Raw genomic sequence first — 19,905 nt, 5'->3', positions numbered from 1 at the left:
GGTCCATACTAGACTAGACTGTGACCTGAACTGTGATCACCTGGTCCATACTAGACTAGACTGTGACCTGAACTAGGATCACCTGGTCCATACTAGACTAGACTGTGACCTGAACTGTGATCACCTGGTCCATACTAGACTAGACTGTGACCTGAACTAGGATCACCTGGTCCATACTAGACTAGGCTGTGACCTGAACTAGGATCACCTGGTCCGTACTAGACTAGACTGTGACCTAAACTAGGATCACCTGGTCCGTACTAGACTAGACTGTGACCTGAACTAGGATCACCTGGTCCATACTAGACTAGACTGTGACCTGAACTGTGATCACCTGGTCCATACTAGACTAGACTGTGACCTGAACTAGGATCACCTGGTCCATACTAGACTAGGCTGTGACCTGAACTAGGATCACCTGGTCCATACTAGACTGTGACCTGAACTGTGATCACCTGGTCCATACTAGGCTGTGACCTGAACTAGCATCACCTGGTCCATACTAGACTAGACTGTGACCTGAACTAGGATCGCCTGGTCCATACTAGACTAGACTGTGACCTGAACTGTGATCACCTGGTCCATACTAGACTGTGACCTGAACTGTGATCACCTGGTCCGTACTAGACTGTGACCTGAACTGTGATCACCTGGTCCGTACTAGACTAGACTGTGACCTGAACTAGGATCACCTGGTCCGTACTAGACTAGACTGTGACCTGAGCTATGATCACCTGGTCCATACTAGACTAGACTGTGACCTGAACTGTGATCACCTGGTCCATACTAGACTAGACTGTGACCTGAACTAGGATCCCCTGGTCCATACTAGACTGTGACCTGAACTAGGATCACCTGGTCCATACTAACCTAGACTGTGACCTGAACTAGGATCACCTGGTCCGTACTAGACTGTGACCTGAACTGTGATCACCTGGTCCGTACTAGACTAGACTGTGACCTGAACTAGGATCACCTGGTCCGTACTAGACTAGACTGTGACCTGAGCTATGATCACCTGGTCCATACTAGACTAGACTGTGACCTGAACTGTGATCACCTGGTCCATACTAGACTAGACTGTGACCTGAACTAGGATCCCCTGGTCCATACTAGACTGTGACCTGAACTAGGATCACCTGGTCCATACTAGACTAGACTGTGACCTGAACTAGGATCCCCTGGTCCATACTAGACTGTGACCTGAACTAGGATCACCTGGTCCATACTAGACTAGACTGTGACCTGAACTGTGATCACCTGGTCCGTACTAGACTGTGACCTGAACTAGGATCACCTGGTCCATACAAGACTAGACTGTGACCTGAACTGTGATCACCTGGTCCATACTGGACTAGACTGTGACCTGAACTAGGATCACCTGGTCCATACTAGACTAGACTGTGACCTGAACTGTGATCACCTGGTCCATACTGGACTAGACTGTGACCTGAACTAGGATCACCTGGTCCATACTGGACTAGACTGTGACCTGAACTAGGATCACCTGGTCCATACTAGACTAGACTGTGACCTGAACTAGGATCACCTGGTCCGTACTAGACTGTGACCTGAACTGTGATCACCTGGTCCATACTAGACTAGACTGTGACCTGAACTAGGATCACCTGGTCCGTACTGGATTGTGACCTGAACTGTGATCACCTGGTCCATACTAGACTAGACTGTGACCTGAACTGTGATCACCTGGTCCATACTAGACTGTGACCTGAACTAGGATCACCTGGTCCATACTAGGCTGTGACCTGAACTAGGATCACCTGGTCCATACTAGGCTGTGACCTGAACTAGGATCACCTGGTCCATACTAGGCTGTGACCTGAACTAGGATCACCTGGTCACCTGGTCAAGTTGTGTTCCAGGGGTCCCAGGTTCATGTTGTGTTCCAGGGGTCCCAGGTTCATGTTGTGATCCAGGGGTCCCAGGTTCATGTTGTGTTCCAGGGGTCCCAGATTCATGTTGTGGTTGTGTTCCAGGGGTCCCAGGTTCATGTTGATGTTGTGTTCCAGGGGTCCCAGGTTCATGTTGTGGTTGTGTTCAGGGGTCCCAGGTTCATGTTATGTTCCAGGGGTCCCAGGTTCATGTTGTGTTCCAGGGGTCCCAGGTTCATGTTGTGTTCCAGGGGTCCCAGGTTCATGTTGTGATCCAGCGGTCCCAGGTTGATGTTGTGATCCAGGGGTCCCAGGTTCATGTTGTGTTCCAGGGGTCTCAGGTTCATGTTGTGATCCAGGTCTCCCAGGTTCATGTTGTGTTCCAGGGGTCCCAGGTTCATGTGGTGTTCCAGGGGTCCCAGGTTCATGTGGTGTTCCAGGGGTCCCAGGTTCATGTTGTGTTCCAGGGGTCCGAGGTTCATGTCGTGTTCCAGGGGTCCCAGGTTCATGTTGTGTTCCAGGGGTCCCAGGTTGATGTTGTGTTCCAGGGGTCCCAGGTTCATGTTGTGATCCAGGGGTCCCAGGTTCATGTTGTGGTTGTGTTCCAGGGGTCCCAGGTTCATGTTGTGGTTGTGATCCAGGGGTCCCAGGTTCATGTTGTGTTCCAGGGGTCCCAGGTTCATGTTGTGTTCCAGGGGTCCCAGGTTCAGGATGAGCCAGAGAGCAGTAGATCCTCTCAGACTGTCGCTGTGGAGGAACAGACAGCTACACCCTCCCTCTGGTGTGAACCCTAACCCTCGTTACATCAACCTCCACCCCCTCCGGCCTCACACCTCTATACCCCGACCTACCATCCGCCCAGACACCTCTCTACCCAGAGACAGGACCCCCACACCAGCTCACACACAGGTACTAGGTGTGACCGACAGAGAGTTGAGATAAGAGCTTTGAAATGTCTTTATTTTAAGTGAAATAAAGTCGTATTATTCTGTGTGGTGTCAGACAGGTTAATAAAGTCGTATTATTCTGTGTGGTGTCAGACACGTTAGTAAAGTCGTATTATTCTGTGTGGTGTCAGACAGGTTAGTAAAGTCGTATTATTCTGTGTGGTGTGGTGTCAGACAGGTTAATAAAGTCGTATTATTCTGTGTGTGTGGTGTCAGACAGGTTAGTAAAGTCGTATTATTCTGTGTGGTGTCAGACAGGTTAGTAAAGTCGTATTATTCTGTGTGGTGTCAGACAGGTTAGTAAAGTCATATTATTCTGTGTGTGTGGTGTCAGACAGGTTAGTAAAGTCGTATTATTCTGTGTGGTGTCAGACAGGTTAATAAAGTCGTATTATTCTGTGTGGTGTCAGACACGTTAGTAAAGTCGTATTATTCTGTGTGGTGTCAGATAGGTTAGTAAAGTCGTATTATTCTGTGTGTGTGGTGTCAGACAGGTTAGTAAAGTCGTATTATTCTGTGTGTGTGGTGTCAGACAGGTTAATAAAGTCGTATTATTCTGTGTGGTGTGGTGTCAGACAGGTTAATAAAGTCGTATTATTCTGTGTGTGTGGTGTCAGACAGGTTAGTAAAGTCGTATTGTTCTGTGTGGTGTCAGACAGGTTAGTAAAGTCGTATTATTCTGTGTGGTGTCAGACAGGTTAGTAAAGTCGTATTATTCTGTGTGGTGTCAGACAGGTTAGTAAAGTCGTATTATTCTGTGTGGTGTCAGATAGGTTAGTAAAGTCGTATTATTCTGTGTGTGTGGTGTCAGACAGGTTAATAAAGTCGTATTATTCTGTGTGGTGTCAGACAGGTTAATAAAGTCGTATTATTCTGTGTGGTGTCAGACAGGTTAGTAAAGTCGTATTATTCTGTGTGGTGTCAGACAGGTTAATAAAGTCGTATTATTCTGTGTGGTGTCAGACAGGTTAGTAAAGTCGTATTATTCTGTGTGGTGTCAGACAGGTTAGTGAAGTCGTATTATTCTGTGTGGTGTCAGACAGGTTAGTAAAGTCGTATTACTCTGTGTGTGTGGTGTCAGACAGGTTAGTAAAGTCGTATTATTCTGTGTGGTGTCAGACAGGTTAGTAAAGTCGTATTATTCTGTGTGTGTGGTGTCAGACAGGTTAATAAAGTCATATTATTCTGTGTGGTGTCAGACAGGTTAATAAAGTCGTATTATTCTGTGTGGTGTCAGACAGGTTAATAAAGTCGTATTATTCTGTGTGGTGTCAGACGGGTTAGTAAAGTCGTATTATTCTGTGTGGTGTCAGACAGGTTAGTAAAGTCGTATTATTCTGTGTGGTGTCAGACAGGTTAATAAAGTCGTATTATTCTGTGTGGTGTCAGACAGGTTAGTAAAGTCATATTATTCTGTTCGGTGTCAGACAGGTTAGTAAAGTCGTATTATTCTGTGTGTGTGGTGTCAGACAGGTTAATAAAGTCGTATTATTCTGTGTGGTGTCAGACAGGTTAATAAAGTTGTATTATTCTGTGTGGTGTCAGACAGGTTAATAAAGTCGTATTATTCTGTGTGGTGTCAGACAGGTTAGTAAAGTCGTATTATTCTGTGTGTGGTGTCAGACAGGTTATGCCAGCAGCAGTCCTGTTGTAGGGGCCTGGAGGATGGAGAGGATGTTACAGGCTCTATGTGTGGACTCACAGGCCGGGTTCTACTTCACACGCTACTGTGAACGCTCTGGAAACCCGGTATAGACAGCTCTCTCTCTCTGTCTCTCTCTCACTCTCTCTGTGTGTCTCTCTCTCTCTCTCTCTGTGTCTCTCTCTCTCTGTGTGTCTCTCTCTCTGTCTCTCTCTGTGTCTCTCTCTCTCTGTGTCTCTCTCTCTCTCTGTCTCTCTCTATATATATATCTCTACACCTTTCAAACAGAGGTGTTTTCCTGACAACTTTAGCATCTCGACAATTTTTTTGCCAAACGATTATTAATACCCAATTATTATGTGAAAAGTGTATATCTATCAGTTCACTTCAAAGGGATTTATTGGCATGGTAGCGTTGAGCGTCGAACCAGTGACCGAAAGGTTGCCGGATCGAATCCCAGAGCCGACAAGGTAAAAATCTGTCGTTCTGCCCCATAGCAAGGCAGTTAACCCACTGTTCCCCCGGGCGCCGAAGACGTGGGTGTCGATTAAGGCAGCCCCCCCCCCCCCCCCCCCCCCCCCCCCCCCCCGTTAATGCAGAAGACACATTTCAGTTGAATGCATTCCGTTGTACAACTGACTAGGTATCCCCCTTTCCCCTTGGGAAACATGTTACATCGCCAAAGCAAGTGAAATAGATCATGGACAAAAGTCAAATAAACAATCAGAAATGAACAGTAAACATTACACTCCCAAACATTTCAACAGAATAGAGACATTTCAAATGTTATGTTATTGACTATATACGGTGTTGTAATGATGTGCAGATGGTTAAAGAACACAGGGGAAAATAAATAAGCATAAATATGGGTTGTATTTACATTGGTGTGTGTTCTTCACTGGTTGCCATTTTTCTCGTGGCAACAGGTCACAAATCTTGCTGCTGTGATGGTACACTGTGGAATTTCACCCAGTAGATATGGGAGTTTATCAAAATTGGTCTCTCTCTCTCTCTCTGTCTCTGTCTCTCTCTCTCTCTCTGTCTCTCTGTCTCTCTCTCTCTCTCTGTCCCTCTCTCTGTCTCTCTCTCTCTCTCTGTCTCTCTCTGTCTCTCTCTGTCCACCATAGTGCTGTTGTAGCTGTATTGTACAACATAAATGAATAGGTCTTCCTGTGTCTTGTCAGCTGTGGGAGAATGCCGTCCACTGCTGGTGTGATCTGCAGCAGTACCACCAGCTCTTCTACCAAGATGGACTGGATCCCTACAGGGTACAGAGACAGGCTCATGTAAGATTAGATCCCTGGGGGGGGGGGGGGGGGTAATTGCGCCTGATGCTGGATTGGGTTCTGGTGGGAGATGTGGGATAGAATATATTAACAATACAGGCGAAGTCTCCACCCCAATCAATGGAGACTCTCAGCCAAAGCATGGGACAAATGGCCAAGCCCCTTCCCTAATTGGAATGAGCCCTATATTACAGGCATTTAATGAGCCCTATATTACAGGCATTAATGAGCCCTACATTAAAGGCATTAATGAGCCCTACATTACAGGCATTTAATGAGCCCTACATTAAAGGCATTTAATGAGCCCTACATTAAAGGCATTAATGAGCCCTACATTACAGGCATTTAATGAGCCCTACATTAAAGACATATAATGAGCCCTACATTACAGGCATTTTATGAGCCCTACATTACAGGCATTTAATGAGCCCTACATTACAGGCATTTTATGAGCCCTACATTACAGGCATTTAATGAGCCCTACATTACAGGCATTTTATGAGCCCTACATTACAGGTATTTAATGAGCCCTACATTAAAGACATATAATGAGCCCTACATTACAGGCATTTTATGAGCCCTACATTACAGGCATTTAATGAGCCCTACATTACAGGCATTTAATGAGCCCTACATTACAGGCATTTAATGAGCCCTACATTACAGGCATTTAATGAGCCCTACATTAAAGGCATTAATGAGCCCTACATTACAGGCATTTAATGAGCCCTACATTAAAGGCATTAATGAGCCCTACATTACAGGCATTTAATGAGCCCTACATTAAAGACATATAATGAGCCCTACATTACAGGCATTTTATGAGCCCTACATTACAGGCATTTTATGAGCCCTACATTACAGGTATTTAATGAGCCCTACATTAAAGGCATTTTATGAGCCCTACATTACAGGCATTTAATGAGCCCTACATTAGCTAGCTAGCTGCTATCCGTGTGACAGTCGGCTTTCGTCGATTCCGGAGCAAACATCGATTGTTCCGGTGCTAGCCAGCTCCGTCAATCACTCCTGAGTTCCATCATTCACTCCTGGGCTGCAGTCACCTATCCGGACCCGTTTCACTGCCTACGCGGAGCCCCACCGGGCCTTCACAACTGGACTGCCGACGTTATCTACCTGAATGAGATCCGGCTGGCTCCTCTGTCGCGACGTTACCTGAACGCCCATCTGCGGCCCGCTAACCGTTAGCTGTCTTACCGGCTGCTATCTGAATAGACAATCGGACAATTTATTTATTTTTATTATTATGTTTTCTTCTCGGGCCTCTATAACTATATCTATTGTTCTTATTTTTGTTGTTGTTGTGTGATTTGGATTAATCCCCTCTACCACACGGAACCCCACTAATCTACTGACGGAACGCAAGAGGTGGCTAACAACAGACTCCATCCTATGCTAGCTTGCTACCGATTGGCCTGGCTAGCTGTCTAAATCGCCGTGACCCTCAACCAACCTCTCCACTCACTGGACCCTTTTGATCACTCGACTAAGCATGCCTCTCCTTAATGTCAATATGTCTTGTCCATTGCTGTTCTGGTTAGTGTTTATTGGCTTATTTCACTGTAGAGCCTCTAGTCCTGCTCACTATACCTTATCCAACCTATTAGTTCCACCACCCACACATGCAATGACATCTCCTGGTTTCAATGATGTTTCTAGAGACAATATCTCTCTCTTCATCACTCAATACCTAGGTTTACCTCCACTGTATTCACATCCTACCTTACCTTTGTCTGTACATTATACCTTGATGCTATTTTATCGCCCCCAGAAACCTCCTTTTACTCTCTGTTCCAGACGTTCTAGACGACCAATTCTTATTGCTTTTAGCCGCACCCTTATTCTACTCCTCCTATGTTCCTCTGGCGATGTAGAGGTGAATCCAGGCCCTGCAGTGCCTAGCTCCACTCCTATTCCCCAGGCGCTCTCTTTTGACGACTTCTGTAACCGTAATAGCCTTGGTTTCATGCATGTTAACATTAGAAGCCTCCTCCCTAAGTTTGTTCTATTCACTGCTTTAGCACACTCTGCCAACCCGGATGTTCTAGCTGTGTCTGAATCCTGGCTTAGGAAGACCACCAAAAATTCAGACATTTTAATTCCAAACTACAACATTTTCAGACAAGCTAGAACTGCCAAAGGGGGCGGTGTTGCAATCTACTGCAAAGATAGCCTGCAGAGTTCTGTCCTACTATCCAGGTCTGTACCCAAACAATTTGAACTTCTACTTTTAAAAATCCACCTCTCTAAAAACAAGTCTTTCACCGTTGCCGCCTGCTATAGACCACCCTCTGCCCCCAGCTGTGCTCTGGACACCATATGTGAACTGATTGCCCCCCATCTATCCTCAGAGCTCGTGCTGCTAGGCGACCTAAACTGGAACATGCTTAACACCCCAGCCATCCTACAATCTAAACTTGATGCCCTCAATCTCACACAAATTATCAATGAACCTACCAGGTACCTCCCCAAAGCCTTAAACACGGGCACCCTCATAGATATCATCCTAACCAACTTCCCCTCTAAATACACCTCTGCTGTCTTCAACCAAGATCTCAGCGATCACTGCCTCATTGCCTGCATCCGTAATGGGTCAGCGGTCAAACGACCTCCTCTCATCACTGTAAAACGCTCCCTGAAACACTTCAGCGAGCAGGCCTTTCTAATCGACCTGGCCGGGGTATCCTGGAAGGATATTGACCTCATCCCGTCAGTAGAGGATGCCTGGATATTTTTTTTAAATGCCTTCCTAACCATCTTAAATAAACATGCCCCATTCAAGAAATTTAGAACCAGGAACAGATATAGCCCTTGGTTCTCCCCAGACCTGACTGCCCTTAACCAACACAAAAACATCCTATGGCGTTCTGCATTAGCATCGAACAGCCCCCGTGATATGCAGCTGTTCAGGGAAGCTAGAAACCATTATACACAGGCAGTTAGAAAAGCCAAGGCTAGCTTTTTCAAGCAGAAATTTGCTTCTTGCAACACTAACTCAAAAAAGTTCTGGGACACTGTAAAGTCCATGGAGAATAAGAACACCTCCTCCCAGCTGCCCACTGCACTGAAGATAGGAAACACTGTCACCACTGATAAATCCACCATAATTGAAAATTTCAATAAGCATTTTTCTACTGCTGGCCATGCTTTCCACCTGGCTACTCCTACCCCTGTCAACAGCACTGCACCCCCAACAGCAACTCGCCCAAGCCTTCCCCATTTCTCCTTCTCCCAAATCCATTCAGCTGATGTTCTGAAAGAGCTGCAAAATCTGGACCCCTACAAATCAGCCGGGCTAGACAATCTGGACCCTTTCTTTCTAAAATTATCTGCCGAAATTGTTGCCACCCCTATTACTAGCCTGTTCAACCTCTCTTTCGTGTCGTCTGAGATTCCCAAAGATTGGAAAGCAGCTACGGTCATCCCCCTCTTCAAAGGGGGGGACACTCTTGACCCAAACTGCTACAGACCTATATCTATCCTACCATGCCTTTCTAAGGTCTTCGAAAGCCAAGTCAACAAACAGATTACCGACCATTTTGAATCTCACCATACCTTCTCTGCTATGCAATCTGGTTTCAGAGCTGGTCATGGGTGCACCTCAGCCACGCTCAAGGTCCTAAACGATATCTTAACCGCCATCGATAAGAAACATTACTGTGCAGCCGTATTCATTGATCTGGCCAAGGCTTTCGACTCTGTCAATCACCACATCCTCATCGGCAGACTCAACAGCCTTGGTTTCTCAAATGATTGCCTCGCCTGGTTCACCAACTACTTCTCTGATAGAGTTCAGTGTGTCAAATCGGAGGGTCTGTTGTCCGGACCTCTGGCAGTCTCTATGGGGGTGCCACAGGGTTCAATTCTTGGACCGACTCTCTTCTCTGTATACATCAATGAGGTCGCTCTTGCTGCTGGTGAGTCTCTGATCCACCTCTACGCAGACGACACCATTCTGTATACTTCCGGCCCTTCTTTGGACACTGTGTTAACAACCCTCCAGGCAAGCTTCAATGCCATACAACTCTCCTTCCGTGGCCTCCAATTGCTCTTAAATACAAGTAAAACTAAATGCATGCTCTTCAACCGATCGCTACCTGCACCTACCCGCCTGTCCAACATCACTACTCTGGACGGCTCTGACTTAGAATACGTGGACAACTACAAATACTTAGGTGTCTGGTTAGACTGTAAACTCTCCTTCCAGACCCATATCAAACATTTTCAATCCAAAGTTAAATCTAGAATTGGCTTCCTATTTCGCAACAAAGCATCCTTCACTCATGCTGCCAAACATACCCTTGTAAAACTGACCATCCTACCAATCCTCGACTTTGGCGATGTAATTTACAAAATAGCCTCCAATACCCTACTCAACAAATTGGATGCAGTCTATCACAGTGCAATCCGTTTTGTCACCAAAGCCCCATATACTACCCACCATTGCGACCTGTACGCTCTCGTTGGCTGGCCCTCGCTTCATACTCGTCGCCAAACCCACTGGCTCCATGTCATCTACAAGACCCTGCTAGGTAAAGTCCCCCCTTATCTCAGCTCGCTGGTCACCATAGCATCTCCCACCTGTAGCACACGCTCCAGCAGGTATATCTCTCTAGTCACCCCCAAAACCAATTCTTTCTTTGGCCGCCTCTCTTTCCAGTTCTCTGCTGCCAATGACTGGAACGAACTACAAAAATCTCTGAAACTGGAAACACTTATCTCCCTCACTAGCTTTAAGCACCAACTGTCAGAGCAGCTCACAGATTACTGCACCTGTACATAGCCCACCTATAATTTAGCCCTATCAACTACCTCTTTCCCAACTGTATTTAATTTATTTATTTATTTTGCTCCTTTGCACCCCATTTTTTTTATTTCTACTTTGCACATTCTTCCATTGCAAAACTACCATTCCAGTGTTTTACTTGCTATATTGTATTTACCTTGCCACCAAGGCCTTTTTTTCCTTTACCTCCCTTCTCACCTCATTTGCTCACATTGTATATAGACTTGTTTATACTTTATTATTGACTGTATGTTTGTTTTACTCCATGTGTAACTCTGTGTTGTTGTATCTGTCGAACTGCTTTGCTTTATCTTGGCCAGGTCGCAATTGTAAATGAGAACTTGTTCTCAACTTGCCTACCTGGTTAAATAAAGGTAAAATAAATAAATAAATAAAAAGCCCTACATTAAAGACATTTTATGTCTTTTATATGATGATAATGATGATGATATTGATGAAGATGATGGAGTGACTATCATGATGATGGTGATGATGATGATAGTGATGATGATGATAGTGATGATGATGATAGAGATGATGATGATGATGGAGTGACTATCATGATGATAGGGATGGTGATGATGATGATGATAGTGATGATGGTGATGATGATGATAATAATGATAGTGATGATGATGATGATGACGATAGTGATGATGATGGTGGTGATGATGAAGAGGATAGTGATGATGATGATATGGATTATGATAGTGATGATGATGGTAGTGATGATTATGATGATGGTAGTCATGATGATGAAGAGGATAGTGATGATGATGGTGGTGATGATGATAGTCATGATGATGAAGATGATAGTGATGATGATGATGATAGTCATGATGATGATAGTCATGATGATGATAGCGATGATGACGATAGTGATGATGATGATGGCGATGATGATGGTGGTGATGATGATGGTGGTGATGATGATGGCGATGATGATAGTGATGATGATGATGGTGGTGATAATGATAGTGATGATGATGATGATGGTGATAATGATGATGATGATGATGGTGGTGATGATGATGATAGTCATGGTGATGAAGATGATAGTGATAATGATAGTGATAGTGATGATAGTGATGATGATGATGATGATAGTGATGATGATGATGATAGTCATGGTGATGAAGATGATGGTGATGATAGTGATGATGATGATAGTGATGATGATGATGATAGTCATGGTGATGAAGATGATAGTGATGATGATAGTGATGATGATGATGATAGTCATGGTGATGAAGATGATAGTGATGATGATGATAGTGATGATGATGACCGTCTGACCCATTAGTTACGGTTCTCATTCTAACCCCTCCAGTTGTGATGATGGTGATGATAGTGATGATGATGATGATGATGAAGATGACCGTCTGGCCCATTAGTTACGGTTCTCATTCTAACCCCTCCAGTTGCTGTATTCAACCTACGTGTGCAGTGCTGCCCGTAGTAGCATTGAGGTGGAGGAGGAGAGCAGAGAGAGGGTGTACACCTGTCTCACTCCCCCGTTTGAGGAGCTGTTTGACTGGGTGGAGGAACACACTCTGACCCTCCTCCTGGAGCCCTGGACGCTGCTCACCACCAGGGACACAGACACCTTCCAGAAGGTGTGAGTGAGTCCTTATCTTTAAAGTTTATTTGTATTTTTACGCGCTATAGTTGAAATAGCTTATCGGTCGAAACGGACAAACTCTCCTGTTCGTGCATCTCTCCTTAGTCAGATTCGTAAGATGTGTGTTTTGGTCTTGAAATTTGATGTCATTGTGGATTCATTGTTACTGCGCGTTCTCTCTCAGGTGGCTGTACGGGAGGAGACTCGCCAGGTGGAGTCAGAGCCGTACGGAGAACTGAAGACGCTGTACGAGGAGGCTGGACGCAGACTGGAACAGGTGAGCTCTATTGAAGTCCAACGCTCCAATGCATGATCTATGTAACAGTCTGAGTAGTAAGTGGTGATCTAGGATCAAGTCCCCCCTGAAGTGGTGATCTAGGATCAAGTCCCCCCTGAAGTGGTGATCTAGGATCAAGTCCCCCCTGTCCCTCTGAAGTGCTGATCTAGGATCAAGTCCCCCCTGTCCCCCTGAAGTGTTGATCTAGGATCAAGTCCCCCTTGAAGTGTTGATCTAGGATAAAGTCCCCCCGAAGTGTTGATCTAGGATCAAGTCCCCCCTGTCCCCCTGAAGTGATGATCTAGGATCAAGTCCCCCCTGACGTGGTGATCTAGGATCAAGTCCCCCCTGAAGTGCTGATCTGAAAGACAAAACTGATCATAGATGAAGCACTTCTACTCCGAGAAGCTTTTCAAATATGGGCCTAGATCTCCAGTAAGGATTTGGGGGAATTTCAATTGTATTTCCTTGATTCCTCGCATCCTATCTCCTCACCTCCTTCTCAAAACCTTCAGAAGGAAGTGAGGAGGGTTTAGTCCAATTGAGATTCTCTCTCCCAGCATGCTGTGGCCCAGGCCTGCAGGCCCCCTCCTCCACCACTAGAGGTCGCCAGGTCTCCAGCTATGTGGTCTGCCGTCCCAGAGAGGTACAGAGGGTACAGGTTGGGCTCTCTGCTAGGACACCGCACGGAGCTACAACACTTCACATCCTTCCTACAGGACAACACCGCCAGGTGAAACTCTAGTTCTATACACTTCACATCCTTCCTACAGGACAACACCGCCAGGTGAAACTCTAGTTCTATACACTTCACATCCTTCCTACAGGACAACACCGCCAGGTGAAACTCTAGATCTATACACTTCACATCCTTCCTACAGGACAACACCGCCAGGTGAAACTCTAGTTCTAAACACTTCACATCCTTCCTACAGGACAACACCGCCAGGTGAAACTCTAGTTCTATACACTTCACATCCTTCCTACAGGACAACACCGCCAGGTGAAACTCTAGTTCTATACACTTCACATCCTTCCTACAGGACAACACCGCCAGGTGAAACTCTAGTTCTATACACTTCACATCCTTCCTACAGGACAACACCGCCAGGTGAAACTCTAGTTCTATACATTTCACATCCTTCCTACAGGACATCACCGCCAGGTGAAACTCTAGATCTATACACTTCACATCCTTCCTACAGGACAACACCGCCAGGTGAAACTCTAGATCTATACACTTCACATCCTTCCTACAGGACAACACCGCCAGGGGAAACTCTAGATCTATACACTTCACTTCACATCCTCCCTACAGGACAACACCGCCAGGTGAAACTCTAGTTCTATACACTTCACATCCTTCCTACAGGACAACACAGCCAGGTGAAACTCTAGCTCTATACACTTCACATCCTTCCTACAGGACAACACCGCCAGGTGAAACTCTAGTTCTATACACTTCACATCCTTCCTACAGGACAACACCGCCAGGTGAAACTCTAGATCTATACACTTCACATCCTTCCTACAGGACAACACCGCCAGGTGAAACTCTAGCTCTATACACTTCACATCCTTCCTACAGGACAACACCGCCAGGTGAAACTCTAGATCTATACACTTCACATCCTTCCTACAGGACAACACCGCCAGGTGAAACTCTAGCTCTATACACTTCACATCCTTCCTACAGGACAACACCGCCAGGTGAAACTCTAGTTCTATACACTTCACATCCTTCCTACAGGACAACACCGCCAGGTGAAACTCTAGATCTATACACTTCACATACTTCCTACAGGACAACACCGCCAGGTGAAACTCTAGATCTATACACTTCACATCCTTCCTACAGGACAACACCGCCAGGTGAAACTCTAGATCTATACACTTCACATCCTTCCTACAGGACAACACCGCCAGGTGAAACTCTAGATCTATACACTTCACATCCTTCCTACAGGACAACACCGCCAGGTGAAACTCTAGATCTATACACTTCACATCCTTCCTACAGGACAACACCGCCAGGTGAAACTCTAGTTCTATACACTTCACATCCTTCCTACAGGACAACACCGCCAGGTGAAACTCTAGCTCTATACACTTCACATCCTTCCTACAGGACAACACTGCCAGGTGAAACTCTAGCTCTATACACTTCACATCCTTCCTACAGGACAACACCGCCAGGTGAAACTCTAGCTCTATACACTTCACATCCTTCCTACAGGACAACACGGCCAGGTGAAACTCTAGATCTATACACTTCACATCCTTCCTACAGGACAACACCGCCAGGTGAAACTCTAGCTCTATACACTTCACATCCTTCCTACAGGACCACACCGCCAGGTGAAACTCTAGTTCTATACACTTCACATCCTTCCTACAGGACAACACCGCCAGGTGAAACTCTAGATCTATACACTTCACATCCTTCCTACAGGACAACACCGCCAGGTGAAACTCTAGTTCTATACACTTCACATCCTTCCTACAGGACAACACCGCCAGGTGAAACTCTAGATCTATACACTTCACATCCTTCCTACAGGACAACACCGCCAGGTGAAACTCTAGTTCTATACACTTCACATCCTTCCTACAGGACAACACCGCCAGGTGAAACTCTAGTTCTATACACTTCACATCCTTCCTACAGGACAACACCGCCAGGTGAAACTCTAGATCTATACACTTCACATCCTTCCTACAGGACAACACCGCCAGGTGAAACTCTAGTTCTATACACTTCACATCCTTCCTACAGGACAACACCGCCAGGTGAAACTCTAGTTCTATACACTTCACATCCTTCCTACAGGACAACACCGCCAGGTGAAACTCTAGATCTATACACTTCACATCCTTCCTACAGGACAACACTGCCAGGTGAAACTCTAGCTCTATACACTTCACATCCTTCCTACAGGACAACACCGCCAGGTGAAACTCTAGCTCTATACACTTCACATCCTCCGTACAGGACATCACCGCCAGGTGAAACTCTAGCTGTAGATACAGCAGGCTTATTTTACATGGCCAGGTGACCACAACACCATGCTGCTTGTTAGACGTGACCTTTCTGTCATAAACACACCTTCTATCAAACAAGTGTCGTGTTTATCTATAGGGATCAAATCATTATTCCTGGTCATGTCAGTACAAAACTAAATTATCCTAATGATCTATACCTCAATGATCTCTACCTCAATGATCTCTACCTCAATGATCCCTACCTCAATGATCTATACCTCAATGATGTATACCTCAATGATCTCTACCTCAATGATCTATACCGCAATGATCTCTACCTCAATGATCTATACCTCAATGATCTCTACCTCAATGATCTCCACCTCAATGATCTATACCTCAATGATCTCTACCTCAATGATCTCCACCTCAATGATCTATACCTCAATGATCTCTACCTCAATGATCCTAATATCTCTACCTCAATGATCTCTACCTCGATGATCCTAATATTTCTACCTCAATGATCTCTACCTCAATAATCCTAATATCTCTACCTCAATGATCTCTACCTCAATGATCTCTACCTCAATAATCCTAATATCTCTACCTCAATGATATCTACCTCAATGATCTCTACCTCAATAATCCTAATATCTCTACCTCAATGATCTCTACCTCAATATTCTCTACCTCAATGATCTATACCTCAATGATCCTAATGATGTATACCTCAATGAGCCTAATGATCTATACCTCAATGATCCTAATGATCTCTACTTCAATGATCTCTACCTCAATGATCTATACCTCAATAATTCCAATGATCTATACTTCAATGATCTCTACCTCAATGATCTCTACCTCAATGATCCTGATGATCTATACCTCAATGATCCTGATGATCTATAGCTCAATGATCCTAATGATCTCTACCTCAATGATCCCAATGATCTCTACCTCAATGATCCCAATGATCTCTACCTCAATGATCCTAATGACCTATTGCTCAGTTGTCAATGATGTGTATAGTTCTGACGTGTGTGTGTGTGTCTACAGTATACACCTGGCTTGCTGGCAGGACATAGAGAATTACAGGAGAATCCCCCATAAAGACAAGGCCCAGAGAGAGGACAAGTCCAGACTCATTAAGGACAAATACCTCAATAGGAAATACTTATTTGGGCCTGACAGTCCTGCCACCAGACAACAACAGGAGGAGGTAATGTCACAGTCTCTTCTGTGATGGTGTGTGTTTTTGTGCGTGTCTGTCTGTGTGTGTGTGTGTGCCTGTGTGTTTTTGTGCGCATGTGTGTGTGTGTGTGCCTGTGTGTTTTTGTGCGTGTCTGTGTGTGTGTGTGGCTGTGTGTTTTTGTGCGTGTCTGTCTGTGTGTGTGTGTGTGTGCGCCTGTGTTTTTGTGCGTGTCTGTGTGTGTGTGTGTGTGTCCTTCTCTTCCTGACCGTCTGTGTCTGTCTGTGTGTGTGTGTGTGTGTGTGTGTGGTGTGTATGTGTGTGTGTTTCTTCTCTAGGTGATGCGTCTGGCTGGTGGCTGGGGGAGACTGCTCCATGACCGTCTGTGTGCTCCTGTCCTGGTGAACATTCAGAGCATCACCAGGAACCACATAGAAACAAGATGGCTGCCTGTCTTCCTGACGACGCCGGAGTTCAATGAGAGACAGCAGCAGAGAGTCAGGGTAGGAGTCCAGGGTCTCATCTAGCCAGCTCTCCATCTGCTTGTATCAGGGGGATTACAACCTGACCCTACGAGGTCCGGACTACTGACCGATCAACTGGCTTCCTGGTCTAAATCAGTCCCTAACTAGAGGGGGACTGGCTTCCTGGTCTACATCAGTCCCTAACTAGAGAGGGACTGGCTTCCTGGTCTAAATCAGTCCGTGATTAGAGGGGAACTGGCTTCTAGGTCTAAATCAGACCCTGATTAGAGGGGAACTGGCTTCTAGGTCTAAATCAGTCCCTGATTAGAGGGGAACTGGTTTCTAGGTCTAAATCAGTCCCTGATTAGAGGGGGACTGGCTTCTAGGTCTAAATCAGTCCCTGATTAGAGGGGAACTGCCTTCTAGGTCTAAATCAGTCCCTGATTAGAAGGGGACTGGCTTCTAGGTCTAAATCAGTCCCTGATTAGAAGGGAACTGGCTTCCTGGTCTAAATCAGTCCCTGATTAGAGGGGAACTGGCTTCTAGGTCTAAATCAGTCCCTGATTAGAGGGGAACTGGCTTCTAGGTCTAAATCAGTCCCTGATTAGAGGGGAACTGGCTTCCTGGTCTAAATCAGTCCCTGATTAGAGGGGGACTGGCTTCTGGCTTCTAGGTCTAAATCAGTCCCTGATTAGAGGGGAACTGGCTTCTAGGTCTAAACCAGTCCCTGATTAGAGGGGAACTGGCTTCTAGGTCTAAACCAGTCCCTGATTAGAGGGGAACTGGCTTCTAGGTCTAAATCAGTCCCTGATTAGAGGGGAACTGGCTTCCTGGTCTAAATCAGTCCCTGATTAGAGGGGGACTGGCTTCCTGGTCTAAATCAGTCCCTGATTAGAGGGGAACTGGCTTCTAGGTCTAAATCAGTCCCTGATTAAAGGGGAACTGGCTTCCTGGTCTAAATCAGTCCCTGATTAAAGGGGAACTGGCTTCCTGGTCTAAATCAGTCCCTGATTAAAGGGGAACTGGCTTCCTGGTCTAAATCAGTCCCTGATTAGAGGGGAACTGGCTTCTAGGTCTAAATCAGTCCCTGATTAGAGGGGATCTGGCTTCCAGATATCAAGATACATATCTATATGTTATATGGCCTTCTAACTGTTGAATTCTATGTGTACAGTATCGCTACGGCCCTAAGCCAGGCTAGGTACTGTAGAGGCATCAGCTCTGCCATGTGAAACCTCATCAAGAGAGAGACAGGAGAGAGACAGAGACGAGAGAGAGACAGAGACAGAGAGACAGAGAGAGAGAGAGACAGAGACGGAGAGAGAGACGGAGAGAGAGACGGAGAGAGAGACGGAGAGAGAGAGATGGAGAGAGAGAGACGGAGACAGAGAGACAGAGAGAGAGCGAGACAGAGAGAGAGAGGTGTAGATACTGCAGAGGACCAGAGGTGTCTTGCTGAAGTCTCTGTCCAGCCGTACTGTGTTTCTGACTGCTGCTCTTTCAGCCTCGGGGTGAAGACGGGGTGTCCGACCAGGTCTACCAGCGACACAGGAACAAGAGAGAGGTGTGGAAGGTGATCTCTGGTCCTCTGTCAATCTTTTTAACGTCATAGAGCAACGCTGGGAAAACTTTTTTCACATCGGGATTATCGGACAGATTGTATTTGGGAACCAATTTTGTTTGTCAAAATCTATTTTGGCGTGTCAGAAAAATATATAGGTCCATTATAATTTATTCTAGTTTTCTAAAATGTTGCCCATCCATGGATCTAGAACATCATGTCTGTAGACTTCTATGACCAATTTTGTTCCTCTCTGAGTTGTTCCTCACCTTAAAGCCTCCCGGCTGTATGTTCCTGCGTGTTTAACCGCTCCTCTCATGCAGCAGGTCAAGGGGACGTGGATGACCTCTGCAGGAGAGATCCTGGCTCTCCGGAGGGCCCTGCTCAACCCCGTCACGTGTCATCAGTTCCGGCGCTTCGTCTCGCTGAAAGGAGACTTCCTGGAGAATGACGTCCTGTTCTGGCTGGAGGTCCAGAGGTACAAGGTAAGACTGAAACCAAACCTTCTGTTCTGGCTGGAGGTCCAGCTGGTGCTGCTATCTCTGGGGTCTAAACTAGGCCTTGGTAATCTGGTGCTGTTATCTCTGGGGTCTACACTGGGCCTTGGTAATCTGGTGCTGCTATCTCTGGGGTCTACACTGGGCCTTGGTAATCTGATGCTGCTATCTCTGGGGTCTACACTGGGCCTTGGTAATCTGGTGCTGCTATCTCTGGGGTCTACAATGGGCCTTGGTAATCTGGTGCTGTTATCTCTGAGGTCTACACTGGGCCTTGGTAATCTGGTGCTGTTATCTCTGAGGTCTACACTGGGCCTTGGTAATCTGGTGCTGTTATCTCTGGGGTCTACACTGGGCCTTGGTAATCTGGTGCTGCTATCTCTGGGGTCTACACTGGGCCTTGGTAATCTGGTGCTGCTATCTCTGGGGTCTACACTAGGCCTTGGTAATCTGGTGCTGTTATCTCTGGGGTCTACACTGGGCCTTGGTAATCTGGTGCTGTTATCTCTGTGGTCTACACTGGGCCTTGGTAATCTGGTGCTGCTATCTCTGGGGTCTACACTAGGCCTTGGTAATCTGGTGCTGCTATCTCTGGGGTCTACACTGGGCCTTGGTAATCTGGTGCTGCTATCTCTGGGGTCTACACTGGCCCTTGGTAATCTGGTGCTGCTATCTCTGGGGTCTACACTGGGCCTTGGTAATCTGGTGCTGCTATCTCTGGGGTCTACACTGGGCCT

At 46.1% G+C, this 19,905-nt stretch overlaps 1 protein-coding gene across 1 annotated transcript in view; it reads left to right on the top strand.

Annotated features, from left to right (window-relative positions):
- Window positions 1-19,905, top strand: part of LOC139405573 (regulator of G-protein signaling 22-like) — a 54,840-nt gene that overhangs the window by 16,824 nt on the left and 18,111 nt on the right. Inside the window, exons 9-18 of the mRNA XM_071147985.1 lie at window positions 2,588-2,801; window positions 4,463-4,588; window positions 5,666-5,767; window positions 11,996-12,190; window positions 12,380-12,472; window positions 13,033-13,205; window positions 16,514-16,676; window positions 16,985-17,149; window positions 18,615-18,683; window positions 18,995-19,156. Coding sequence (XP_071004086.1) covers window positions 2,588-2,801; window positions 4,463-4,588; window positions 5,666-5,767; window positions 11,996-12,190; window positions 12,380-12,472; window positions 13,033-13,205; window positions 16,514-16,676; window positions 16,985-17,149; window positions 18,615-18,683; window positions 18,995-19,156 — 1,462 coding nt within the window. The remainder of the gene's footprint in view (window positions 1-2,587; window positions 2,802-4,462; window positions 4,589-5,665; window positions 5,768-11,995; window positions 12,191-12,379; window positions 12,473-13,032; window positions 13,206-16,513; window positions 16,677-16,984; window positions 17,150-18,614; window positions 18,684-18,994; window positions 19,157-19,905) is intronic.

Source organism: Oncorhynchus clarkii, chromosome 3, assembly GCF_045791955.1.
Source record: "Oncorhynchus clarkii lewisi isolate Uvic-CL-2024 chromosome 3, UVic_Ocla_1.0, whole genome shotgun sequence".
Taxonomy (NCBI): domain Eukaryota; kingdom Metazoa; phylum Chordata; class Actinopteri; order Salmoniformes; family Salmonidae; genus Oncorhynchus; species Oncorhynchus clarkii.
This window is presented reverse-complemented; position numbering and strand designations above follow the sequence as displayed.